Here is a 27,424-nt window from a genome sequence, read left to right on the forward strand (position 1 = left end):
ACAAACCTAGCTGTGAATTTTACATTTGATAGATTGAAGAAAACTATTAATCTGACCTCCTTCAGTGTTATCCCATGAACTGAACTGTATTTACTTGTAGCTATACATTTAAATATATTTTTAATATAAAATATATTTTTTTCAAAAATGTTGAGGTGTATTGAGCTTTGGTAGTCAGAAGGGGGCAGCGTTTACAATTGAAATATACAGTAGTATTTGATTGCTGTATAGGATTGTCAGCCTGCCAGTCTGACTAACCGGGATCATTTTAAGTTTGTCGTATTACGATTGTTCACAGAAGAAACACTACTCTGTGCTAGAGAACAGAAAAACATTTGAGTACTCATTTTGTTGTTTGATTCTTTCGAAAATAAAGAAACTTCAAGTTGAAGTGTCGGGGACTAAGATTGAAAACGTTTGAATCCTCTGGAAGGACTTTATAACGGCTGAGATAGAGAACTGTAGTCTTATTCACTGGAATCTCCAGCACAGGGTGTTTAACCTCACACTGCCTCTAATGTGTGGATCAAATTGCAATTTGTATTTTTTATGGAGAAGAATAAATGTAAAGACTCTGTGGCAGGGCATATACGAAGCTTTGATAATAAGGGTGGGCTGAAGTCCAAAATACACAACTTCATGTGAAGAGGTTAAGGTCCAGAAATTAATTGATTAAGTTTAATCAAAGATAATTCAGTGTTCCATAAATACAGTACCATTGCATTCTTCAATCTGGGCTCCTGTAAAAGATGGCACAGTAATCAAAATCCCCTTAGTGCACGTGAGAGCTACGTAGATCTGATTGTGGTTTGGCATTCAATATGAGTCACCTAACTCATTTGAAATAAGCCCCTTTCAATGTTTATCTGCTGTTTTTCACCTTGAACCTCAGACCGTTCTAGTTTGTGGGGGTGCATGCTCTATTTAAGTCAAGCATACTGAACAGGGATTACACTGTAACTCTGTGGCTTCACTAGACATAAATGAAATAGGCTCATCTTCAGACGTTCCCGTGTTTCTTGCCTGTGTTAGGGCTGTGTCGTGTTTACAGGGGCCCCAGTATCATTAGCCCACTTCTTTATTTCTCCGGTGAGCTTCCCTGACTCGGGCGGCCTGCAGTACAGCGAGTGAAACGCTCACACAGCCGGCCTGTTCCCACTGTCCCAGGCCCCCGAGGGCCACAGCGCAAACCTCCGCACATTGTACTTTGTGTTTTACTGAAATACTTCTGTTGCCGTTTTTTAATTTCCGTTTTGTTTTTTTATATGCAGATATTTGCTGTAGGCTGACCATCCTTCTGAACCTCACCCCCGCATCACAAAGTGTAATACGATATAACTAAATATACAGTCCAGAGGAAATAAAAATGCTTTACTCTATGCAATTTTAAATACAATAATTGTATTCTTCTATATTTGCACCATAAATAAAAAAGCCATGCTGTACACCTTTGTAGTCCTGTATCGTTTGTGGTAGACTAGCATGAATAGATTTTGGTTTTGGTTTGTAACAACATTTTAACGTACTCATTTTCACGTACAATTTCTTGTGATGTAAGAAAAACACTTCAACAGAATTGAGAAGATTTTTGTTTTATTGGAAAGAGTTGCAAACCAAAACTGACAGCCAGAGCAAATGTACAGAGCCGTACAGCAGTACAGTAGTGTTCTTGTGTTTTACAGACTGTTAGGAGTGCAGTAGTTACTCTTATTCATTTCCTGCACCCTGGGGGCACCGTGGACTCGTACAAAAACTGCAGGCACTAGGTGGAGCTGACATTTCCCCTGTTGAGGATCAGATGTTTGTTTTAGCAAATTTGAATAAGAAAATGAGCAGTTTAAGTCAACAAGCTCTGGGGAATGAGCAAAGATGTCGTTGAGCATGTTAGTTTACATTGTTTCCAGTCTTACTTGATATGTTTGTGCTGGATTTTCTCTTTGTGCTCTGAATGTCCTGGACCTTTCCATGACTCACCCCACTCGCAAATTGTCAAGAGGTTTGCCTTGATTTACTCGGTTGGGAAGGACTGCTGAGAATCACAAGACGATCGTGATGGCTCGCACAACAAGTCAGTCAGGAAATTCCTCTCAGAGCTTACCAGACTTTTTTTTTTTTTAAATGGATCCACAAAAATATTTGTAACACTAAGTTTCATCCTCTATTACACAACAAGTACAGTTAGTCTATGTGGTAAAGTAAACCGAAGGCAACACCATAACCCCGAAATATGTTAGATCTGTGATTATATATTATTGGATGATTAACCTATGGATGCACTCTTCTTCTGAAGGGGTGGGGAGGGGACAACACAAGTTCTCTAGTTGAGGAAAAGTGCATTGTGCCAAAGGGATGTCCAACGTCAGCAGAAACTGTGACCTGGACTTCCATTTTGGAAATGAAGTTTGATGTCTTACTTTCTCATTCCTAACTAAGACAAAAAAAATAAAAAACATGTTATAAATAGTACTGTGTATGTAAATAATGAAAACTCAATCCACACAAGTCTTTGGTTTTGGTCGGAGGCTTTGAGATTCGGTTCTAGCTCAAAGGTGGAGCTTAGTGTTCTATTATGTAAACATTACCAACATTTTTAGTTTGTTTTTTTCATGATATATCTGAGCAAAGCAAACCTCAACATCCAACACATATTCTTACCTCCCTGGTCATAATCTGGGCTCAATCTGGTGAAAAAGGCAGGACCGTGTTTCTACAATATTAGATTGTCACAGCGTAGGGTCTATTTTTTTCCTCTCCCTCTTTTTTTTTAAAAGTATTTGAAAAACATACAATAATATTAAAATCGTTATTCAGCTGGCTTCACAGAAAACAGAAAGAGATACCATTGAACAGCCCCAATGAATATGAACATTTAAAGATGACAACACCACGGTGGCTCTGTGAAGCCAGTGTCCAATCCCTCTCCCGTCTCTCTGCCTCTAAAGTATTGTGTTGGGAGTGAAAAGCCCGTTTGGATCTTTAAGTGTCTGTATATAGGATAATGGACTGTCCCTAAAGTTTCTCACAAGGCCTCGATTTACTTGTCTGAATGAGCGAGTTAGTATTGGCACAAATAGCCATTTTCTTCTCTAGTGTGTTCTGATCAGAAGTATGTTGTATCTTCATATTTACAGTTTGTATTTTTATTAGTGATGCCATTCTAGAGCTCAGGTGTCGGACCAGCGCCCCCCGCCGCTGTCCACTGTATCAAAATGACAGGAGCTTATTCACTCCAGCTGGAAAGATCAGTGTTTTTTTTCACACACCATAAAAACAAATTCACATTTGGTCTCAGTCTGCTGAAGGACTTAAAGATTTTTCACAGCAACTCTTAGTTTGCAGTTAATCACTCTGCCAGGATTAATGCCAAGTCCTTTACAAGGGTTGCTTCCTAACCTACGAGTGTAAAGAAAACTCAAACACAAAGGAGCTTTCAAAGATGCGCCACGGGAGCTTCACGTTCAAAACAGATGCAAGCGCTAATCCTGACCGAAACAGATATATGAAAACCACAGGGGATCATTACATTTAATCTTTCCCTTTCCGGCATTTTGCATTTTGTAACGCATCTTTAAAAGCGCCAGTAATCTCGTTTTCTAAGGAATGGCACTGACTCTGGGAGGAGCCCATGGGAGATGTTTATCTGCTACCTGTCGTGCCACGTCCCGCTCCAGCCCGGCACCACTGTCAGCGCGAGACGCGGTTCCTCAGAGACAGGAGCGTATTTCAGAGCAGCATCTTCCCCGGACACTCATCTCAGAGCGGGGAAACCGACTGGCTCTCAGACTGTTTCATATGACCAGTGAAAAATGCTGCCTTTCCAGTTCTATTACGTTTGTGAAATGATCCACTGGAGAGCAGCTACAAATATAACTGATCCTGTCTGACTACTTTTTTTGTTGTTTGGTAAATTTGTTTTTAATATGATGTTGTGGATATCTATATATTATTTTTAGTTGTACCTAGAGCATTCTCAGGATCAGGTATAGACTGGCAGTTTGCTTAAGACGTCCTTTACAGAGCACAGAAATGGTAGGTCACATGGACGGCAAAACCTGATATGGTGGTTACAGGTTTTCCGTCATTCTGCTAAAGGTCAGGGCACTCTGCGGCAACAAGGCTGGGTCTGGTTAACCCTTAAACGGCAGACTGCCGAGGCCAGGCAGATTTCCGTGGGAAAGTGGGAGAATCCACTAAGGACGAGGGGGGAAGAGTCTCCACTCGGAGGCGGAGTGAAACCCGGGCTCCAGGTGCCCAGCTGTAGCGTACAATGCTGTTACAGTCGCCAGCTTACAGACATTCAGACGCCCAGAGCAGTGCTGTGTCAGTTCTTTGAGCACCATCCTCCTACTACAGAAGCTTTCTCAGTCTTTTGTGTGAGTGACAGGCCCGGGGGGGGCGACAGGGTTAGTCCTGCAGCATGCCACGCAGCAGCTGCAGCACATTGTCAAGCCCCCACAGATAGCCGTCCTCGCGGTTGCCCTCCTGCCAGGGCATCCGGTGGTCCAGCGTCTGCCCCTCGGGGAGGGCCGTGGTCTTCCCGAAATCGATGAGCCACACGTTGGCCTTTTCATTCCGGTCGTGGACGAAGAGCAGGGAGCTCCCGATCACCTGCAGGCGAGGGGAGGAGTCAGTGAGGAACGCAGACGCACTTTATAGAATAACACACTTTTACAAACTGTTACAAACGGTTATCCTTTGAAAATGACCATATTATGCAAAGCTATGCTGTGTATTTCTATACTAATGTACACTTTTCAGAAACACAAAACATCTTTCTGATGGTGTGGCAGGGAGGGGGTTAATTGTCCCTCCCTGCATGCTCATGGACTGCAGGTGGCTGGGGTGATTGATCAATTAAGGTCAATCAACCCCAGCCACCTGCTGTATAAGGAGGCCTCAGCCTCCCATTAGGGGAAGTTGGAGTGTTGGTGTTGGTGTTGGTGTTGGTGTTGGTGTTGGTGTTGGTGTTGGTGTTGGTGTTGGTGTTGGTGTTGGTGTTGGTGTTGGTGTGCCCAGTTTGCTGTTTTGTTGGGGTTTTCTGTTGTGGTCTTTTTGGTGACACGGTGAAGTCCTTTGACCAGCCCGTGTCGTTTTGGTTTCCTGTTTTGTGGACCGTTTCTGTTGGCCCTTGTGCCTGTTTATTTTATGTATTAAAGGTCTTGGGTTTTTGTTTACCCTTAGTCTGTCTACAAGCCTCTATTACTGGCTACCCCGCCACAGATGTTTTTTCTGTATTTCCAAGGCCTACAGCATTGTACTGAACTTTTAACCGCCCCTTACCTCGTGTCTTTTGAAGAATTCAGATGACTCCAGGACCCCCTTGATCTCTTCCAGTTTAGACAGGTAGCTTTTCTGTGGGAGGAAATAAATGTTTAGTTGCTTTGTTTGTTACTTTTTGTTTCATTTTTATTAATCTCGCATAATACTCTTTCACTTACAATGATGTTTTGGTTTCCTTCCACAAAATCAGTGAAGACTTTGGTCACATCTTCCTTTAACCTAGTCTTCTTGAAGTCTGTGTTACAAGCCCCATCTGCTGTCTGTGTGGAAACAAACAGAAGGTGGTGATTACTTCCTCCATCAGAGCCAATTAGCAATCTGACCAGAGGATCGGTTCAGCTTCCTGACAAACAAACACTTAAAACAACATTATGACTATTTCAAGGGCTACAGATATATTTTTGTATCGCAATATGGACCAAGCTACAAATAAATAAATTCAGCTTCCTGCAAAGCTGTTCAAACTTTCAGTTCTGAAAAAAGAATAGTACCCCCATTTTGAGAGGCTTGGAGTGTGTAAACCTTTTGGTAATACAGCATGATTTTTTCCACTACACCAAACCAGTAGCTTCAGACAATCCTCACTTTGATGCCCTCGATGCGGAAGCCCAGTGTGTGTGTGGAGCTCAGGGTTTCCCTCCACTGCATGTAGCGCGGCTTGGTGACGGCCTGCTGTTCGTGCTCCTCTGGGGTGGGGGCGGCCTTGTCCACCTCCGTCATCTTCTTGTACATGTCCTTGCGCAGTTTGGGCCGCTCCCGGGCGCGCACCAGCTCCTCTTCCAGGTACGTCCTGCATTGGGCGGCAGAGCAGACTGGGGTCAGAGCAGCACGGGACAGTACAGTACTTCCCCGGGCTTATTCTTAGACCTCTAAACTGAATGTGTACGATTTCTGTCGAGCTCTATCTGTTTTGAGTTGTGCGAGTCTATATTTTGCTGTGTTTTCACGCTTCTTCTATCGCTGGGCGCAGGTGTTGTGTCCCTGTGGACTCAGACCCACTTCTCTGAGGGCAGACTCATGTAAATGAACACGGGTGAAAAGATACTTTGCTTGCATATCGGTGTCCTTCATATTTAAACAGAGATACGCAGTCGGACAGAAAAAACTGACATCTAAAACCAATACCTGCCATTGTTAGCTGAAAGGCGGCCATTATGTTATTTCACTCCTCACTGGATCCACCTCCCTGGGCCAGCAGGTTGTCTATACATTTATACACAGAGCACTGTTTATATGCCATTTCAAAAGTGACAAATGTTTTTCTCCGTCGACGCTCGTGCGAGGCAGTTTAACTATCTGAAGTGACTTCCAGTTCACTGAGCTCCCTGTGTGGCAACACCAAAGCCAAACTAACCGACAGCCCTGTTGCTAAGGTTTCAGGTCCTTGTGTCTTTTTCTGTCTGTTCACAGTCTGGTGTGGTGTTTATTGTGTGAATTTATGACAAAGTGAAAGCACTCGGGCTTGTAGTCTGTGCTGTACAGTTTGTACAATAGACTATTACACAAAACAAGCATTCTTCCAAGGGGATAGTTAGGGGGGGTTAATCGTACAACATGTTAATTTAATTTGATCTGCTAGATTAAGACTGAGATATGCATCACAGCAATGGCTTTCGTCGGGACTGGAGTGCCCCCGCGTATGTGTCGGCGCTGTAGTGTGAACGGGTGTGTAACGTGTTTGTCTGCCCTCATTCTCTCGGTGTGTTTGCTTCAGTGAACTCTGCCTGACTTCCTGTGTGTGTTATGTGTGTGTGAGTGAGTGAGGAAGTGAACTGGGGGACACTGTGCGCGGTTCTGCCTCTCTTTCTGCACAGGATGTGTGCGGTTGAGCTGTTAGAAAAATAAAACACGTTCTTTCAGCCATTTGTCATCCCACCCTTGGCGGGAGGAAACAATCAAAGAGGCGGCGGCAGGACAGGTTTTTGAACATTCGTTTGATTCATGGTAAGCCCGCTGTACTACCTGAACCACAGCTCCTGCACCAGTAACACAGAGCAGCCCAAGAGAGCACACCATCACCCTGCCAGCGAGGGTGTACACTCCTTCGTTTCTTTACTCCTCTTTTTAAATATATGTGCTCGTGCAGTATTGCATCTTCCCCTTGGCGCTCTGTGCTTCCTTTTAGGAGACAACCACTCAGGCATGAAAAAAATGTCCTTTAGTGCTTGCACTACAAGTAAACCAGCCCTGGGGGTAGGTGGGTGTGGGTTACAACATTTCTCTCTCATTATGTGTGGCGCTCGTGTTTTTGAAAGGGGAAGAAACAAGTGATACCAAACAAAGCATTGCATCATACTTCTCACTTGACTTATCAAACCTGAATTAACAAATGTTTTCAAATGCATGCAGAGGACATTGCATTAAAGGTCATCATTGTGGAGTAGTGGTTAGCGCTTTGGACTCTGGAGTGGAGGTTCGTTGGGGTCAATCCCAGTTGGGCACACTGCTGTTGTACCCTCGAGCAAGGTACTGTACCTGGACTGTAAAAACCCAGCTGTATAAATGGGTACTTGTATGTTAAAATAAAAAGTAATATACTGTAACAATTGTAAGTTGCCCTGGAATAATAAGGACGCAGAGGGAAACGCTGTCAGAAGCTGAGCTCAGACTCTCTAGGGCTTCTACCTCACGCCCATCTTGCAGTCCATGACGCAAGGTCCATCAAAGTTGCCAAGCAGGTCAGTCAGCTGCAGGTAAGTCTCCCCGTCCCTCTCCACCACCCCGTGGAAAGCCGGCACATAGGGGTACATCACGTCTTCCATCAGTTGTTCGAAGCACAGCCTCTCGTTGTCAGAGAACTTCTTCAGGATGGTGCCCTCGTCCCCGGCCTTAAAGCTGCCTGAGGAGAGAGACAGACCCACTCACTGTGCTGCCAACCAGAGCGGAGACCCGCGGCTGAGAGCAGGTACACTCACCGCTATTCAGGTTCTAACCAATAATGATTAATCATGGTAAACACTGCGCACCTTCAGACATATTGCTCTTGCAAAGCCTTTTTAGAGTTAACAGAAGAACAAAAAATATATACTGATGCATGTGCTATAGACAGGAAGGGCTCCTTTCCCCAGATTAGGACAAGACCTGCCCTGTCCAAGACTCTAAAGAAAGCCATCCATTTCTTTGACTGGTATCCCCTACCTTTGTGTCCTGCTAACTGTATCCAGGAGAGGCGTTTACGCTGCGATGCAACAAAGGGCCAGTGAACGATGGTCTTGATCTTCCACCAGGGTCTGTTCTATGGGGCAAAAGAGAGACAGGTCAGGAGTGAGTCAGGGATTTGTCCATGTGGAATTGACAACTTTCCAAGTTATTTCCAGCCTAGTTACCAAGTAATTATTTTTCTCCTACTGCTGGCAGATCATGAGGAATCTTTTGTGTAGGTACAGAAACAAATTTGAAAAAGTGTGTCATATACCTGCAATTTCACTTCCCTATGTGGTCGTGAGTTTCTAATGCGCCGAAAAGAGAAGCTAAAATGTAAACAGCTAACCCCACAAATGCTGACTACTCTTTTAGCATAGATCTACAAACACGCATGTGAAACATCTGTGAATAGGTCAGCTTCTGTGAGCTACAGAGGTCAGGGATGTTTTGCATTCAGTACCGGCTGTGCTAGCTATGATGTGTTGTCACACAAAGGCGTGGGACGTGAAGCCAACAGAGTTAAAACACTGATTCACTCCCTGTTTAATGCAGTGAGATACTCGGTTCACTTAATGAGGATGAATCACTGAGTACACACTGTAGTTATGAGTGCAATTTAGTTAGTTACAATTTGCATTGCCACAGATAAATCCCAAACTAAATAAATACATTTCACAGTGTCGTGTTAGCAATAAACAAATATTTGTACAGTGCAGCAAGACCAGGGTACACTTTGAGATGTTAAAGCATCCTATAAAATGATAAATCAATTCTCTGCACATTCAAATACCTAATATCACCGTCATCGCCACACCCTGTGCATTAACTTTTACAGCTTGCTAAGCAAGGCAGGGGAAATGTCCCTTATGTAAATTAGGAAAGCAAGTAAGCAAAGTGCATCTGTGTGTCTCACCTTCACAGATGAGCGACAGAGATCAAGTGCAGAGAGAAGCAAGATGAAAGCTAGGTACAAAAAATAATAAATTCTGTTTTGTTGTTGATCTGGTGTGCATGTCACAAGACTGAGCTGAGGTGTTATGAGGTGCTGTGCAAGGGAAGGAGAGACACAAATCCAGCTGGATCCTCACCCTTAGGGACTCACCAGTCCTCTGAGGGTCCTATAGTGTATACAGAATATGGCATGTGTATGTATAGATAATGTATGTGGGAATGTCTTTGCCATTTTCATAGGGACCTCTCTTTGGAAGGTTTTCATTTGCTCTGTGTTTACACGTTGATATCTTCAGTTGATAGCCTTACTCAATGTGACCACTTGGGGCCAAACAACAATTAACATAAAACAGGAACTGCTACTCTGTAAGCGTTCTATGCATGTCCCTTATTATATACTATAATGATACTTGAGTCCAATTATTTATTTCACCTGTATTTGCAGAGTATAAGTACATTATGTCAGTGCTTTAGAATCCGATACACCCTTCATTTCTAGTTTTTTGCATTATGAATTATGGAAACTCACACACGCCCTGCTATTACTGTGCCCGACAGAGCTGTGCTGTACAATTTTGCAATGAACAAATCGCTTGTCACACAGTTCTGCTGCAGTTCCACACGATCATTTTTAGATGAACTCAGCAAGCTCTTAAAAGCCCAGTAAAATTTTATCCTCTGCAAGGAACTGCCAACTCATGCATAAACAGTTGCTTTCAGAGAATGCTATTACCAGCTCGAAACCTTGGGGAATTCAGAGTCGAAATAAGCCCTGGATGAGATTCAAGACACACAGTAAGCATCCAGCTTTGTGTTTGTGTTATAGGATAGCTTGACAGGTTCAATTCCTGCCTCACACTAAAGAGCCACAGAACCTGCAACTATGAGACTCTAAACCAAGGAAGTACACCTTTCACAACACGACAAAAAGGGCTTTGACTCATTTCTAAGGTATCACCCACCTCAAAGTGCAAATAAAGCACCTTTTCCTTTGAGCCACACACCTACCGGACTCAGCCGGCACAGTCACGACACAATGCCTGAGTAAGATGCCACATCATTAAGGATGTCAGCCACTCCCAGTCAGGAATTCCCTCTCCAGTTACAAATTGATGGAACAACTGATGCATGCAATGTGGGACCTGCTTTGTCAACAGACTGAATCTACAGGTTTAGCTTTTTGTAGCGGTCAGTGCACATGACATTTAAAAAGCTTGGGGCTTGATCCCATAGAATATTAATGATGCTACACTTGTAAATAGAAAAATGCTCTCCTATTTTGCTTTGTCATGAAAAATTCTGTAATGCACTCCTCCCTAATGTATCCAATAGATTGGGCTGCTAGGATGTGCATCTGCTCTCTACCAGCAGGGGGCTCTGCATGATTAACTGCAGGGAGCGTGCAGTCGGCTTCCCCCGTCACTGTACCTGGGGCTCCTTTCATTCAAACAAGGCAAAGTGGAAAAGCAAACAGCAACCGGACACACCGTGGATTTGAGTGATTTATCATCTAGGTGGAGTACTTACTGAACCTCGCAGCAAAATAAACTAAAACATTATATTACATTAAGAGTTAGCTTCGCTTTGCAAATACAAATACACTTTTCCCTCCCCTTTAAAAGCAATGTCAATGTTTTTGTCTGTAAGCAAACAAAGGTAACCCTTTCATCTCCAAATTTTTGTCCTGTGGAGACATAAAATGTAAAGACAAAAAATATTTTTGGAGAGATGTTGCAGAAAAATGTACACAATATTCACAACAGAGTTTGCACTGGTATGCACTGACTTTATAGGGATAATGGGAAGTATAGACTATTACATTATTTTCCTGATATTAACAGACATATTAACAATCAATAGAAAATGTTTTGACCACACGCAGAACCACAATAACACAGAGTGGAGATTTAGCAATAGACCATTTATCCTAACCACTACTGAAGATTTTCTGTAATTACTGGAAACTGATGTAGTAAACTCCTGTGTGGCTTCATTATATTGTGGGTAATACAGGCAGTATAAACTTATTCTTTTGTAGTAGTAGAAGTAGTAGTTTTAATAAGTGGGAGGGAAAAAAGTCAAATATACCTTTTGAAAATGGTGTTTTCTCTTATATGAAAACCACACTCTAAACTCCTGGATCCCAGTGCGTGATACAGAATAAAGCTCCTGACCACAGCATCTTTAATTTAATTTGTTTTTAAAAAGTGATATATTTCCAGAGTTGTTGTGTTTTTTCCTTCTCATATTTGTGTCAGACCACAACAGGATTTACACGTCTACACGAAAATGTTACTGATTTACGATTATCTGCAACCTCATTAGTGGCCACGGCTAGCAGATTATTAGACTGGCAATAGCAACGTCCCTTTGAGAGTGATCTTTAAAACCTCCTTCTCAGCATGTCCTGTTTCTGGAAGTTACTCCTACACTCAGTCCACAAGATAAGGCCCTACCCAGAGTCATCCACCCACACGGTCACACACGCATGCCAGCATGAAGCAAGACAAAGCAATATGGACAGTGAAATTTCAACTTCTTCATCAAATTTAGTTAGATAACATCCCCTCTGCCCTCTGAAGCCTTGGCATATTTCTTTTACATTTGCACCTATACAGTATCCTAGCAGAACAAAATGTAACATGTGACGTGTGTGTGTGTAGGCCTATATATATTATTATTTTTTTTTTTTATATATATATAGATTGATGGTACAATAATGCTACCATTTATTTATTTTCTCAAATGGGACTGATAGAGAAATCAACTGTTCTGACTGATAAAGGCATCCCTCCCCATGCATTGTATCCAATGTGAATATTAAAGAATGGCTAAAGTAAATGATAGGAAGATTCAACAGTGCAGATAGGTGCCCTTATCACATATATGTAATTGGGGCTCATTTTATTCTGGCATGGCACTGTGCATAAGCACATTTTGTAACTAACTGGATATAAACAGATATTTCAAACTATTCAAAACATGCATATCATCACGCTACATTTCTCTATTGGTTCTACTCCAATAACACATGATTCAGCAGCAGTGTTGCTCATTAGTACAAAACCCAGATCCTAACATGTTTGCATGTGGTCACCTTTTATTTTTTGTGGCATGCTAATGAGCTTCAACCGCGTTTGAGAGCTCTGATCTAATGATCATCATATTCAAAAGCTTTTCTGTAGTGTGCATTACTCTATTTATCGCTTTACGTTTCTATGAAGAGAATATGCAAAGGGAACTTTAATGTAAGGTTTTGAATCCACAATTTTTTCTTCTGCAGTGGTGTGACTTCTGTAAGTTCACCCAGCTAAGCAAGTGTATTCATTCAGAAATCCCCTTCAAGTACATACCAGAGAGGGTGGAGACGGATACTGAATCTAAGCTCTTCTGACACAAATCAACTTTCCATATTTTTGTTTTTGCAAGTCTTTATCCCAAAGCATGCAAAAACTGTGTAATGTACCTAATAAGGCTGTGAAAGCCTGCAGCCGGAGTGCGAGGGTGTGAGTGTATGCTCAGGGCGTGCAGAGACTGCCAGCTTCCCTCTCTCGGCTTGTTGCATTTCACTTTTCTAACTCATTTGCATCACAACGAGAACCGGCGCTGGATACATTGATCTCTGGCAGCCTCAGAAACCGTGTCAAAGAAGAACATGCTCTCTCAGTCGACAGGCAGAGTCACAAACAGCGTAGTGTACAGGCTTGTAGTTGGAACGACCACATTATTTGAAAACCTGTGTTTCATCATGTTCTGAGGAAGCAAAGACTATATAGCAATATATACCAAAGAATAGGAAAGTATTTCAAACATAAACACTTTCACTTAAAAGCTGACCTGCCAAGAGACCTGGGCCGTTCACTTGAACAACCTATGAATGTTTATTGCTAAGCTTTGATTCAATAGTTTATTTTATGTCACTATTGGACAGGTTTTGTAGGTCTTCATGAGAAAACCCATTCAGGAAACTGTAATGGTGTACTTTTTTTATAAACAGTCATTTTTATAGCTCTGTACATTATTTTAACAATTGTCATTAATCTTGCTGCTGTGGTTATGACACAGGTGGAGATATTTCCATGTAATCTGCATTTGTTTGAAACATATTTTTTGGTTGAGTTTACTTTCTTACTTGTCAGCTGTCTTAATATATGAGTTTTGACTCATTTTATCTCTTTCTGCTTATATTCAAATTTGCATTCAAATCGATTCATAGGCAGAGAAAGCATTTGAAAGGTTATTAGCAGTCATTTTAAAGAAACTGTAGATCGGTGCTACGGCAGACCATTGCTGTGACACTGTGGTGCAACAAGGGAGCAAGCACAAGAATCCCACGTATTTCAATTTGAGTCGGCACAGCTGTGCAGATGGAATCCCTCCACTTTCCCCTTTGATCTCCACATTGATAAACAGTATTCAGTTTCTAATTATACATAATATATTCCTCAGTACTGGTAAGTGGCTTTGGCTGCAAACATAATGTAACACTAAGCGCACATGGTATAAAACCTTCATACCCAGGTGCACAAACACAAAGGCCATTGTTGACTTCTTCAGATGAACTCTATACAGAGAGCTCTGCAGAGGCTATTTCCTGTTTACAAATACAAAAAACAAAATTTACTATTACTAATGTTTTAGCACACAAACTAACAGTAGAGAGAGTGCAATATCAAATACCAAAACAATCGTGAGTTAGACGATTAGATGTCTAGGAGAATCCTTACGGAAGTCCAGACCTGTATGGAGAGTTTTCAGTGCTGGGCTTCCTAAAGGTTATTTTTCCAAGGTTTCTTCTACGACAATGCTCAGGTTTTCAAAACCAATACCTTGCACAGGGCCCTTTTGCCCTGTGGGCCCGGACACAACTTCGCCCATTTGTGCAATTATAGTTGTCTAATTAAAGACACCACTAGTCAATGAGGGGTGTGGTAATATCTGAGGAAACACTGAGCACCAGGCTTGCAGCCTGCAAAGACGTGAGTGGTGCATGAATTTGGCCTTACAGGAGACTGATTTGGCTTCTCCCCGCTGATGTCTGGACACCGCTGGAGCCCTGCTGCTGTTGTTCATTTCGCTCGCTGCCCGGCAGTGTGAATATAGCTGTCAGTCATCGCGGCTCACACAGCCCTCGGGTCGTCCTTGAGGAGCTGCTGTCTGAACACTGCATCTGCTCTGCTGCTGCTTGGCCTCGCTCCAGGTGTGGAGGTGTAAATTTGCCTTCACGCTGGAACACCGAGTGTGCTCTGAACATAACAATCTAACTCAAGAGCGAAAATATTGTTCTGCCACAAAAAGGATATTCAAATTTCAGGTGATCCCGAGATCACACCTGCAGGTTACAACAGTTTTTCTTAGATGTACAGTGAGGGAAAAAAGTATTTGATCCCCTGCTGATTCTGTACGTTTTCCCACTGACAAAGAAATGATCAGTCTATAATTTTAATGGTAGGTGTATTTTAACAGTGAGAGACAGAATAACAACAACAAAATTCAGAAAAACGCATTTCAAAAAAGTTATAAATTGATTTGCATGTTAATGAGGGAAATAAGTATTTGATCCCCTATCAATCAGCAAGATTTCTGGCTCCCAGGTGTCTTTTATACAGGTAACGAGCTGAGATTAGGAGCACTCTCTTAAAGGGAGTGCTCCTAATCTCAGCTCGTTACCTGTATAAAAGACACCTGTCCACAGAAGCAATCAATCAATCAGATTCCAAACTCTCCACCATGGCCAAGACCAAAGAGCTATCCAAGGATGTCAGGGACAAGATTGTAGACCTACACAAGGCTGGAATGGGCTACAAGACCATCGCCAAGCAGCTTGGTGAGAAGGTGACAACAGTTGGTGCAATTATTCGCAAATGGAAGAAACACAAAATAACTGTCAGTGTCCCTCGGTCTGGGGCTCCATGCAAGATCTCACCTCGTGGAGTTTCAATGATCATGAGAACGGTGAGGAATCAGCCCAGAACTACACGGGAGGATCTTGTTAATGATCTCAAGGCAGCTGGGACCATAGTCACCAAGAAAACAATTGGTAACGCACTACGCCGTGAAGGACTGAAATCCTGCAGCGCCCGCAAGGTCCCCCTGCTCAAGAAAGCACATGTACAGGCCCGTCTGAAGTTTGCCAATGAACATCTGAATGATTCAGAGGAGAACTGGGTGAAAGTGTTGTGGTCAGATGAGACCAAAATCGAGCTCTTTGGCATCAACACAACTCACCATGTTTGGAGGAGGAGGAATGACCCCAAGAACACCATCCCCACCGTCAAACATGGAGGTGGAAACATTATGCTTTGGGGGTGTTTTTCTGCTAAGGGGACAGGACAACTGCACTGCATCAAAGGGACGATGGACGGGGCCATGTACCGTCAAATCTTGGGTGAGAACCTCCTTCCCTCAGCCAGGGCACTGAAAATGGGTCGTGGATGGGTATTCCAGCATGACAATGACCCAAAACACACAGCCAAGGCAACAAAGGAGTGGCTCAAGAAGAAGCACATTAAGGTCCTGGAGTGGCCTAACCAGTCTCCAGACCTTAATCCCATAGAAAATCTGTGGAGGGAGCTGAAGGTTCGAGTTGCCAAACGTCAGCCTCGAAACCTAAATGACTTGGAGAGGATCTGCAAAGAGGAGTGGGACAAAATCCCTCCTGAGATGTGTGCAAACCTGGTGGCCAACTACAAGAAATGTCTGACATCTGTGATTGCCAACAAGGGTTTTGCCACCAAGTACTAAGTCGAAGGGGTCAAAATTCCCAGAAAGCTTCTTTCTCCCTGAATTCACAGGCCATGTCATGTTTGACTAAACCAAGTCACTCCTAATCAGGACTATCAAAGACTGGCCTTTCAAGGTAAAAAAAAAAAAACGTAGTGCTTCTCTTACACTGTTAATTAATATGTTACTACTATAGCCTATTAGCAGAATAATGTTTAAATATAAGACTGTACAGTAATAGTATCATTGAAAGCTTAATAAAGTTTCCCTTTGCAGATTATTCTGCTGGTCTGATAATTAAACAAGTCATCCTAAATATAGAGTATAGCGCAGGAAGTGAGAGAAACATGTGGTGCTTGTGACCTTTACATGTTGGCAAACTTGTTTTTGTAAATAGCAAAGGCCACACTACATGAGCATTCATTTACATTTTTTAAATTCATTGCATTGCAGGTTGCTTTTGTTGCCGCAATCAAAACAAAATATATACACACCTTACATAGACATAAACAACCTGACCCACAATATCTACGGCTGCATTATTCACAGCGGCACAATCAGTGGCGCAAGCTGCCGGTATACTACACTTGAAACTAACTTTTTTACACACCCACCAACTGCAAAGTGCAATTTAAATAAAAATTCCAGCACTTAATGGCAACCATTTGTCCAACAGAGTACTCTTCACAAACAAGTATTTCTATCTGGGCCTACTGTATCTTTACAAATGGTACAGTATTACAAAGTAGCTAAGATCCTAAGTCTATAGTGATTGGTACACCTTTGTTAGTTTTCTTTTTCTATATCTTACCTCAGAATTGTGCCATTTATTCTGGGCACCACACTGTTATCAGAAATATTGCTACATCTACTGGTAAACAAAGGTCTGGGTAGGCTCCTGGAAAATATCACCCAACTTCCCCCCTGCTAACTAGGAGACAAGCACTGTGCTGAGCCTGAACTAATCAGCGCCCAGATCTCCTTTGTTTGCATTGTTTGTGGTCCGAACACAGACTGGAACCTGAGGTTTACCGGTCAGAGTGCAGGACGGTGGAAGGGGGCACGTCTCAGAGCAAATGTGCATCGAGAGCACAGGCCCAGCCAACAACATGAGCTTTGTCTCATATGAAGGAAAGTTATTCATGCACCCTGTACACCCCCCCCATCACCACTCCTCCATCTCTCCCTCTGCAGCAGTGACTTGGCTGATCTGTAGCAAAACCAGCAACAACAGGAACACTGTGCAACCAAAATTCACATTGATATCTGATTTCAAGTTATATATATATATATATATCCTCTTTAGTATATTATTTTTGTTGTGCATTCGAAGACAGAATGACACAAATGTATCTTTCATTTCAGAGCACATAAACAGTTACATTTCCCAAAGGCTCCAGACAGCACCAGTTCGAAACTAGTTGCAGCAGATCTTGCACAATCGTACAGAGCAACCCTGTCTGCTGACGTAGAGGAAGTCGAGAAAATTAGAGTGGAACATCGGCTCTGCTGTGTTTTGTCTGTAATGGAAATCCCTTTGTGGCCAACATCTGTAACAGAGCTGCGTCACGGTCATCCACCAGTTCCTCACAAGACAAACTGTTTGCTGCCTGTTCTATATTCAGAACAAGAACACTTACTGAACTTTACTTGATTTGGCTTTCTTACAACGGGCCTTTTCAGATCTTCACCTTCCTATTTATAAACCAATCAGAATCAAACTGGCATGTTCTGAGTGATAATATATCAATAAAGAGTGTAGATCAATGTGGGATATAGCATAAAATCATTAGGTATATATAAAAAAAAACACTTAGTTTAATTATACTGCTGTGAATGCAAATAATTTCAGCACAATTTCCCAACAACGACCAACAGCTCAGCGTGGGAATGACTTTCTACTCTATGAGGCACAGCATGCGTAGAACAGAGCTGACACTATTTCAGAGACACAAATAAAGCACACGAAAAAATGAAACCGTGAATCATGTCTGAGTCGTCGTTGTCACCAACTGATAATATGAGAGTACAAACCCCGGAAGAAGGCTAATCTACTTTTTCTCTGTTCTTAGACAGGAACACACAGCAAAGATCAATATTACGGCAGGTAAAAAGTAAACAGATCTTCATCATGGAAAAATAAAGGTAACAAGCCTCCGAAATGCATACTTCTATGTTCAATAACCCTGATAGTCCAAATATAACTGTCCCATGCTATTGTGAAATCCAGAATGCCGTAACCTCTCTACTGGTACTCTAGAGTAGATTAAAATTTTATGAGGAATAAAAGGGAGGTGTATGTAATTTGGCATCTGAGCTCAGTAATAGACTAGGGATATCTCCACATACTGAGCTCTCTGTATCACTTCTCTGCACAAGTCACTGTCTGCCACTTTATCTTAGGAGGGTAGTACAAATTCTGAATGAATGGTATACAGCAGTAAGTTGAACTCATTTTGAAGATTGTATTTTTATATTAGTGGGAAATGATCACACTCCAATCAGCTTGACAAACTCGACTCAAGAGTCACAACACGTCTGAAAAGAATGATCTGCGTGCCTAAACGCCCATCCCCTGTGCCTGCGAGAAAATCCAGTGCCTGCAGATAGAGGCTGATATGCAAATTGTGTTTTCGGTGTCCACAAGCGATTGAGCATTAAGTGTTTTCCTTTGCCGCCTGCTTTGCTTGAATTAAGCAAATTGGAAAGCCAGCCTGCTTTTCAAGGACATAGGCTCGGAGTTTAAAGACAGGACAATTCAAATGTACAGAAAATACACAGATATGATAAAACCCCAACCTTCCAAGCGCCCTCGTGGGAACTTTGTTATGCAAATAAGCTTTTAATATTTACTGTGCTGAATTCAACACAATAGTTTTTTTTTTGTGTGTGTGCGTGCTTTTGTAGTGCCTGGATTGTACTTATCTTATATATAAAATCATATAAAATGTAGACACTGTTAGTGCATGATTATACTTGACATTACTTGTAAGAACTTGATATGAATGTGACTTACAAGTTACAGAGGTTGGGTTGGGTTGGGTTGCTCACAATAAAAATGCAGAAACTCAGAAACAATGCCTTTGCTATGTAAAACACTGACTTCATTGTTATTACAAGGTTTGGACAGTAATGGGAGGTATCTCCTACACAGAATAAGCACTTTTCCTATTAAGTTTTTGTTGTTTTTTTGTTACATTTTTGCTGATTAGTTTTCTATCATCAATTTACCAAACAAATAGGGCTGGATAGTGCCCAGACCTGCTTTTTGCTTCAGGTCTCAACATGTCCTGCATTTCCAAAAATGCCAGCTATTATCACAACATGAAATGGGAGAAGCTCAAACAAGAAGGGCAAGCACCCAAATGAGGTTGGCATTCAATGTTGCTTGGTTTTCATTTTCATACAAATGTCGCTGGAAAACTACACATTTCAAAAGACTGTATATGTTTTACTGTAATTGTGTACCACACTTTCTCCATTTTCACCTTATTGATTGTATGGTGAGGTATCCTGATTCGTAATAAGGAGATATATGATAATGATCCCTTCACAAGGAACAGTAATATTTGCAAGACATCACAGTTGTTTACTTAAAAACTGGTATCTACTCAAACATTAGGGGCTAAGGCAGAAACACGAAAACAAGCAAGACAGAGGCCAAGGTTAATCAATTCCTTACCAGAACTCAATTTGCTGTTGAGTTAAATCTTTGTATGTCAAAGGAAGCGCCAAAGATATGGCATTGGTGGTTTGGTGAAATTACAGGCAGAATACACAGAATAAATTATTTAGCATGTTCAGCTTATAGATTACTGATTAATAGAGGCCATTTAGATATCGCTTACTTGAACCTATGCTTCTGTTTAATGATCACTGCCTATTTTTTTATTTAAATGAACATATTATTATATAAAGGTAATACAAACAAGTAGTATTGTATGAATATAATTTCGCTATTGTCAGTGTTAAATGTAGAATATTTAAAATCAATCTGGTGCAAATGAAAACTAGACTTTTAGACTGTTTAGGTTTTATAAAAGTGGGGATGTGCTGTTTTTAACTCTGACAATATGGTTAAACAGAACTATAGAGCAATATTACCTGGGGCTCTGTACCTACAACAGAAGCAATTATACAATCATACTTAATTGCAAGAGGGAGAGGGAGAGCGATTTAATTAAATGTTACACTAAACTGCTGAACTAAAAAATGCAAAAAATGACCTTACTATCAGTTGGTGTTCCCTCTAGGGTCAATAGAGAGTACTGATAGACTGACTAGCTGAACTATAGAAAACGGGGAATGAATGCATTGTGTCTTTGTATGTATTGTAATTTGTACCAAACAAAAGCATGAAACAACAACCTTTTTTTTTTTTTTTTTTTTTTTTTGCAAGCAACCTAGTGTGCCCTTGTGTTGTCGTGGGTCCTGGACACCCGGTCAGCTGACTGTGTGGGACAAGGGGGCTGTTTCTGTTTCCAGCCAGGAAACCCGCAGCAGCTGAACTTTCACATCAGCAATATCCAGGGAAGACCCGTCTCACGCTGAATCAACTACATCTTCTTTGCATCTTTGCGGTCAAATGCATGCATGTGTGATGCCAACTTCAACTTCTGTGTTCAGTCACTACTTGTAACACCTGCACCTGCTCAAGCTCAACTCTCATGCATGCACCTACACTTGAGCTGCATGAGCAAACGTGTGCAAACTGCAAGGCGCCCTGGATAGAGGCGTCTGCCAATTAATACATCATTTGAATAATGAGAGAACAAGACAAAACCTCTGTGCATGCAAAACACGTACAATATAATAGCAATCGCCACTTACTATCCCGGTGTCCTCCACGGGCTCTAGAGTGACGATGCCTTTGCTCTTGGTCTCGTTGTCACTGAGGATGTCGTCCTCGGATTCCTCTAACACCGAGGACGAGCCCGTGGAGGACATGGACGAGTTGGACAGTTTGCGCCGCAGCGCTCCGTTCACCTCACCCCAGTCCTCCTCCTGTATCTCCCGCGGGCAGCCGCCTCCCTCCGGGGTGATGGTCACCTGCGGGACCCGGGGGCTGGGCAAGCCGTTCCGCGCACCCGGCGAGCCGACTTTGCCTTTGCCCCCCGCGGGGCTGCCGGGCTCCGGCGCAGAGTCCCCCCCGTTGCAGCTGTCCGCCACTTTCCGGCTCAGTCTCCTCTCTTTCCCCGAGCCGCCGGTGCCATGCCCGCCGGGGTGGCCAATCTCCCGGGAGGACCTCCGGCGCTCCTTGGGCATCTGCTTGCCCGGGAGGTGCTGCTGCGCACGGCGCTGGTTCCTGTCACTCCTGCTCGGCTCGAACAGCGACCTGAGCTGCTCCACGCTGACTCCGCGGCTCAGTTCGGCGCTTCCCGCGGTGGAGCTGGCCGGGCCGGAGCGCCTGCTGTCGGGGCCGCCGTGGACAGCGCCTGCGGCTGGGCTAGAGGCTGCTGCAGCGGGATCTCCACTTGTGTCGCCGAGAGTGTGCAGCATAGCGACGACGCGGTTTGCATGGGGTGTCTTCCTTTTTTTTTTTTTTTTGGGTTGTTGTGCAAAACACTTTGGTTACAAGTTTCTTTCGATTTTGCTGGGTGCTTGCAGAGGGGCTGACAGCGGGCTGCCGGAGCTGTGGCTTTGCAGCACTTCCTCGTTCAGTCTCGCACCGAGGGCTGTTGCAGTGCCTCCCAGAAACAACGCTTGGTCTATGTAAACAGTCTTTGGGAAACCTCGCAGCTCAAAGCTCCTGACTCACACTTTAGTAATCCCCAATCTCCGATCATAAAGGAGGGCAGAGCCTCTTAAGGTTGAACCACTCAACAATCACCTTTTCTTGATATAACCCACTGTATACTTTGGGGGGGTGGAGAAATCTACCCTGATAAGCGCAGAAGCCCACTATTTGCTCGACCTAATCCTCTTTCTGCTTTCCTTTCCTTTTCTTTTTTCCATTTTTGCTGCCAAAACACACGGTCCACACTTTGATTTGCAGGGGGTTGCTTGCAGTCCCTGCCTCCCTCTCCTCCACCCACGTTGTGTTTCAGAGTAGAAGGTTGCTTGTACTGTACATGTAATGAAATGCAAATTCCAGCATTTTAAAGCTCCCCCCCCCCCCCCACACACACACACACACACACCAAATGACTAAATTTGTAATACATGATGTATCAGCAGGACACATGGGGTCACCCACATTACTGTTACCAATTACCAACTCTCCAGCACCAGACTCAACTGTGCCAAATTATAATTAGGAAGTCGCAGCACCCCTTCCCTATAATGTGTTACTGGTTTTGCACAGTGTAAAGCCTACATGACTGATTCTGACAGTTTCTAAATACCAAGTAGTGCATTTATTAAAGAGAACGCCGAGGATGTGAAACAGGGATACTTCTCTATAAGATCAAGAAATATTTTCAGCTGTACAATCGAAAGGGTAATTTCCTCCTGCTAGACTGGAATCATGTTGTAGGAATGTGTCTCATAATGTTTATAGAGGGGATTTCAAGGACAGAGAAAATCCTCGATTCTCCCCATATATCTAAATAGTTGGTCGATACATAGACAAGACCTTGTACTCATTGTCAAACACAAAAACTGATATCACATTTGTTGATATTTTTAGACATAATGTATTACTGTGTGGTATGAGTTCCAATTGAAAGTACGCACTGTAACTATTTTACACTGCTGGGTGTTGAAAGAGATATCTAGTGCTGAATATTGAAAGTTTATGCAGTGATATATTTTGTAATTGCTCTACCACTGGTGTGATTAACTAGGACATGTTCACACAGAGTTTGGACCATAACACTAACAGTGCCCAGTTCTGTGTTCTTCTCTTGAATCAATCATGTCCCTCACTCCTCATGAGCACATCCATGTATACAAATGAGCCTTTCAAGAACATGATTATATATCATTTTATTTAGTGTACAGCAATGGAAAAAGGAACTGTGCGTTATTTAAAAACGGGATGTAATGTGTTTTCTGTAAATGGCTGTCATGGGGAAACCTTCAGCATGTGTTGCTTACTGGAACGTGTTGTATGATTTACCCAGAGTGCAGTCTTCACCTCTCTCCCAATTTGTGCAAGATCAAAACAAGAAGGAGTCACTGTTACTTACTTTTAAAGCTTATCTCACTTAAGCTCACTTAAGCTAAAAGTCACATTTTACTTACTAATAACTTGACGTTCCTGAAACTGGGTATGTTCTTGTATGTTGGTATTGTGTATACATAACTATGATTTTTTAGTTTTGTCATGTTTAAAACTTGAATGACCAGAGAGTAAATTGAAACATGCAATTATACCAGCTCTGGTGATGTTACCTGTCTTATCGATTCTTTGTGAATGGCTCATTCAGTACGTATTTATTCACCGAATGTAATACAGTATGAATTAAAAGAAAATGCTTTTTATAGCAAGGTGAGAAGAGCTGAGTTTTGAGTATCAGGATCAGAACCCAGGTCGCAACAGAAGTGCAATGTTGACATATAGCGTGAGTAAAGAAGGATTTTCCATTACTTGTAACAACACCGTAATTCAGTCAACATACAGGTATGACTCATGGCTGGAGTATAAGGGTGTGAACTCAAATCACATTGAACCACTAGAAATGAGTTCCAGTTCTTTCTAATATAACACATTATATACCACAAGCTTTGTCTTTACATTCAACATTCAATAGCAAGAGAAGTCATTTCTCTAATAATAGTTTCCAGCTGTCCTGTTACACGAGACAGAGAGATGGATTGATTGATTGGTTGATTGGTTGATTGGTTGATGGCTATATCCAGTTTCAGGATTCCATTGTGTAGTTGAATGTGTGATTTACTTTTTCTTGTTTGGTTTGTTGTCCTTGTTTACACTTGCATTCCATTGGGTTTGGAAGCCACACCTTCAATTTATATTTAACTTCCCCATTACTCACATGAGTGTATCTCTTAAGACGTCAGATGCAGAAACGTTTCCTACCAGTCCGGTCTGTAAATACTGGAACGGAGCCACATGAATATCTCAGCCTTGCCTCATTCTCTTTGTTTTAGTATTATGAACCTTAGTTACTTCTGAGTCACAAACACCTCTGACTGTAATTGTATAACAGCAGTAGCATTGGAAAGAAAGTAGGCGAGTGCAGCAGACTGACTGTTCATGCTGGCACTGGCTCAGGTTTCTGCCCACTGCACCTAGCATTTGCAGAAACGGTAAACCCTGCCACAGGAAATCTGGCCCAGGCCCTGTGATCAACAAAATGACCTCCACCTCGATTCTTACTCATTTGACCTTTCCAAGTACGAATAATCATGAGACACACACACAAAGCCAAGTCTGCTTCCTTAATACAGCAATGAGAGCAATCTGGGAAATGAATAATGAAGAATATGTTAATAATAGAAAACAAAAACAAAAGGTAGGGAAACCCTTGAAATAAAAGCTGCTAAGAAATACTTCCCATCTTAAATCAGTCTAAATCTTTTAAGCTGCTCATTGATTGCTTTTATGATTATTATTATGATTATTATTATGATTATTATTATGATTATTATTATTATTATTATTATTATTATTATTATTATTATTATTATTCACAGGTTGCCATCGATGCTGTTTGAGAAAAGGTACATCTCCCCGATACTACCTACCCTTCCCCCTGTTGTTATTATACCTATATTGCTATATTACTATACTACATTCGTAGAAATGGGTTCATTTTACATGCTGTGGTTGGAGTCTATTGGCAGGGCCAAGCTGGTTAGCTTAACAAACAAATTCAAGGCCATTAAAATGGAAATTCTGTAACAGTGTACAGGCAAACAGGAGTGTCAGTCAGCTCCATTTCAAAATCTTTTTGTACTAAGTTCTTGTTTGTATTGTATTGTTTTAATAGCAATCTGGCATTTGTGTAGGCTCCCTTTATGTGTTAGGGGACAATAAAAAAAACTTTTTCATCTCTGGCACAAGAGAAGAATTCACACAACGCTGCCTACTGGTCATATTGTGTTGCTATGGTGACACTCTTCACCTATCTGTTTAATGGAGGCGTCTTTGTGTTGAACGCTGCCTCGGTGGTTAACAAGCTTAACTTGGAGACTTTGCGCTGTGATTAATGTGAAATCTTGTAATTATGTTCAATTGCAATATTCATATCACGAGTCTAGGGGCCCTTATTTATGTGATGAGGGAAAAACGTATTTATTCTGTGGTCTAATGCAGACAGAGGTTGGTAGGCTAGTCAAATCAATGCAATAACATCTCCAAATCGTCACTTAAGCACTCATGACTAATGGTGAGTGGGCCAAGGCCCAACGCCAGCTTGGTTTACTTCATGTGTCTAGCACCCTCTAGTGCCAAAGGGGAAAAGCACTCCCAGGCAATTACCTAAACATGTATTACTTAATAAATAATAATATAGTGGCATATGTTTCTCTAAAAGGCAGTTATTATAAATACTCTTTCTATATGAGCAAAATTGTATTAACAGCATTCTTTTCATATCTTAGATATTCACGTTTTAATGTCACATGTTGTAGATAGAAATCAGATCTATGAAATGAATGTTCTCTGATAAATCACTGAACAATAGGAAACATTTTGAATGCAAGTGAAAAATGTGCTCTACACTTTATTGATAAAGATATGAAAAGATACGTTTTAACACAACACTTTCATTTCATTCACTAAACTGTATCAAGTTGTTTAAAGATCTTCAGAAATGTAATTGAAAGAATATTATTTATTTTACCAATATGTTGCTCATAAAATCTGAAATTAAATACAATAACTAATCTTGAGTAGGTGATGTTCTTTAAAAAGTGTTATTAGTGAAAAAACGATTTAAGATTACACTTCAGAAGAAACAAATGACAAAGCACCGATCCTACCAATAAAATCATCTTTAGTGTCCATTATTTTAGTTTCTTTTACATTTAATGTTTCCTAAGTGAGCCACAGACAAAGACGGACAAGCAGCAAAGTATAGTACTGTTCAGTGCAGTGTGCTCTTCCGTGAGAAGATGTTATTCCCAATGATGTACAAATAAGGACTGATAGTGCTATAGATTGTTAATATACAAAATTCAATTTCTGACCAGGACGCAAGCTGGCTAGAGTCCAATGCTAAGTGGAGTATCAGGTACATTGTCCAGTCCACTTGGAAAATACACATAGCTGCCAAGACAGCTTTGGTGCTCTTCCAGAAATGATGACTTTGGTGATGCACAGCAGGGGACTGACCGGCAAACTCACTGATCACCACATTGCGCCTGCGAAGAAGGATATTCACAGTGAGGGCACTGGTCACTGTGACGGTGATGAGGGGGATCAGGTTGTTGAGCAGCAGGTAGAGGGATTTGTAAATGACTTTATTGACTGCACAGTTCAGTCTGGGACACTGGAAGACGTCTGAGGAACAGCTGCTGGTTGTGTTGCTGTTGTTCACCTTCTCGTGCATTTCTATGAAGTAAGTAGGCAGACTGAAAAAGACTGCCATAAGGAAGCACAATCCGGTCAAAGCCCAGGCCAGTCGGAGGTTATCCAAGAGGGCATGCAGATGGCCCAGAACTTCTGCATCTCTCAGCTTCTGGTAGCGGAAGACACAGATCAATACAGTGAAGAGGATAGTTGCTGTCTCTCCAAGGACAGTCATAAACCTCAGGATCCTGCAGGACAGTTCATCCAGTTTTTGGCCTCCAAAATTGATCATGATGTCAGAGATATTCACAACGAGGATGCCCTCGAAATTGGAAACAGTCAGCCCCAGTATAAAGACTTCAAATGTCTTGATGGTAGGATGTTTGAGAGTGGACACTACTAGGATACTGTTCCCCACAATCCCCACCACAGATATCAGGCATCTGAAGACGAAGAGCCCTACAGAAAATGAATCCATCTGACTGGAAGCAAGAACCAAGAAATGTTCGCAAGCGTTGTACAGCTGTCTTTGTCTTTCTACTGTTTCTCCCCTTAAGTGTACCTGTTGCTCCTAAGCACCCAAGTGGAAGTAACATCACACTGCCTGTGGTTATAGTAGATAAAGGAAGTGAAGTCCTTTCGCTTCTATCCCCCTGGAAAAAGGGAAGCACAGGAAGCTTGGGACTGGGATTCGTGTAATTGCTCGTTGTCCCTTTTCCATCCTTAATGTCAAAATGAGACAAGGGGGGCTGATTTTTAACAATTTCTATATCACCACATCAATTTAAACAGGGTTTCTGAAAAAAGCGAATATGCAACTATAAGGCTGCTCTTTTCAGGTTGCTTGCTGCCATACATTTCTGCAGACTTGTTGAAGAGCCGTTGTCCTGTAGCTGTGTTGAATTGAAG

The 27,424-nt window shown here is 42.0% G+C and overlaps 2 protein-coding genes across 2 annotated transcripts; both read right to left on the reverse strand.

Annotated features, from left to right (window-relative positions):
- Window positions 1-1,576: 1,576 nt before the first annotated feature.
- Window positions 1,577-22,144, reverse strand: itpka (inositol-trisphosphate 3-kinase A). The gene is made up of 7 exons (XM_066694109.1): window positions 20,929-22,144; window positions 8,419-8,515; window positions 7,906-8,119; window positions 5,866-6,070; window positions 5,439-5,540; window positions 5,281-5,352; window positions 1,577-4,608 (listed from the first exon to the last, which is right to left on the reverse strand). The coding sequence occupies exons 1-7, from the start codon at window positions 21,595-21,597 to the stop codon at window positions 4,405-4,407; spliced, it is 1,563 nt and encodes a 520-aa protein (XP_066550206.1). The 5' UTR covers window positions 21,598-22,144; the 3' UTR covers window positions 1,577-4,404.
- Window positions 22,145-26,090: 3,946 nt separating this feature from the next.
- ora6 (olfactory receptor class A related 6) lies at window positions 26,091-26,993 on the reverse strand. Its single transcript, XM_066695044.1, has one exon. The coding sequence runs from the start codon at window positions 26,991-26,993 to the stop codon at window positions 26,091-26,093; it is 903 nt and encodes a 300-aa protein (XP_066551141.1).
- Window positions 26,994-27,424: the final 431 nt, after the last annotated feature.

Source organism: Amia ocellicauda, chromosome 21, assembly GCF_036373705.1.
Source record: "Amia ocellicauda isolate fAmiCal2 chromosome 21, fAmiCal2.hap1, whole genome shotgun sequence".
NCBI lineage: Eukaryota > Metazoa > Chordata > Actinopteri > Amiiformes > Amiidae > Amia > Amia ocellicauda.

Bases quoted from the DNA above. Each gene is read 5' to 3' on its own strand.
- ora6 (XM_066695044.1), bottom strand. From the start codon at position 26,993: ATGGATTCATTTTCTGTAGGGCTCTTCGTCTTCAGATGCCTGATATCT.
- itpka (XM_066694109.1), bottom strand. From the start codon at position 21,597: ATGCTGCACACTCTCGGCGACACAAGTGGAGATCCCGCTGCAGCAGCC. The intron at 8,516-20,928 runs GTAAGTGGCGAT...TTTGCCCCATAG, and splicing joins CCGTGGAGGACACCGGGATA to AACAGACCCTGGTGGAAGAT. The intron at 8,120-8,418 runs GTAGGGGATACC...CTCTCTCCTCAG, and splicing joins ACAGTTAGCAGGACACAAAG to GCAGCTTTAAGGCCGGGGAC.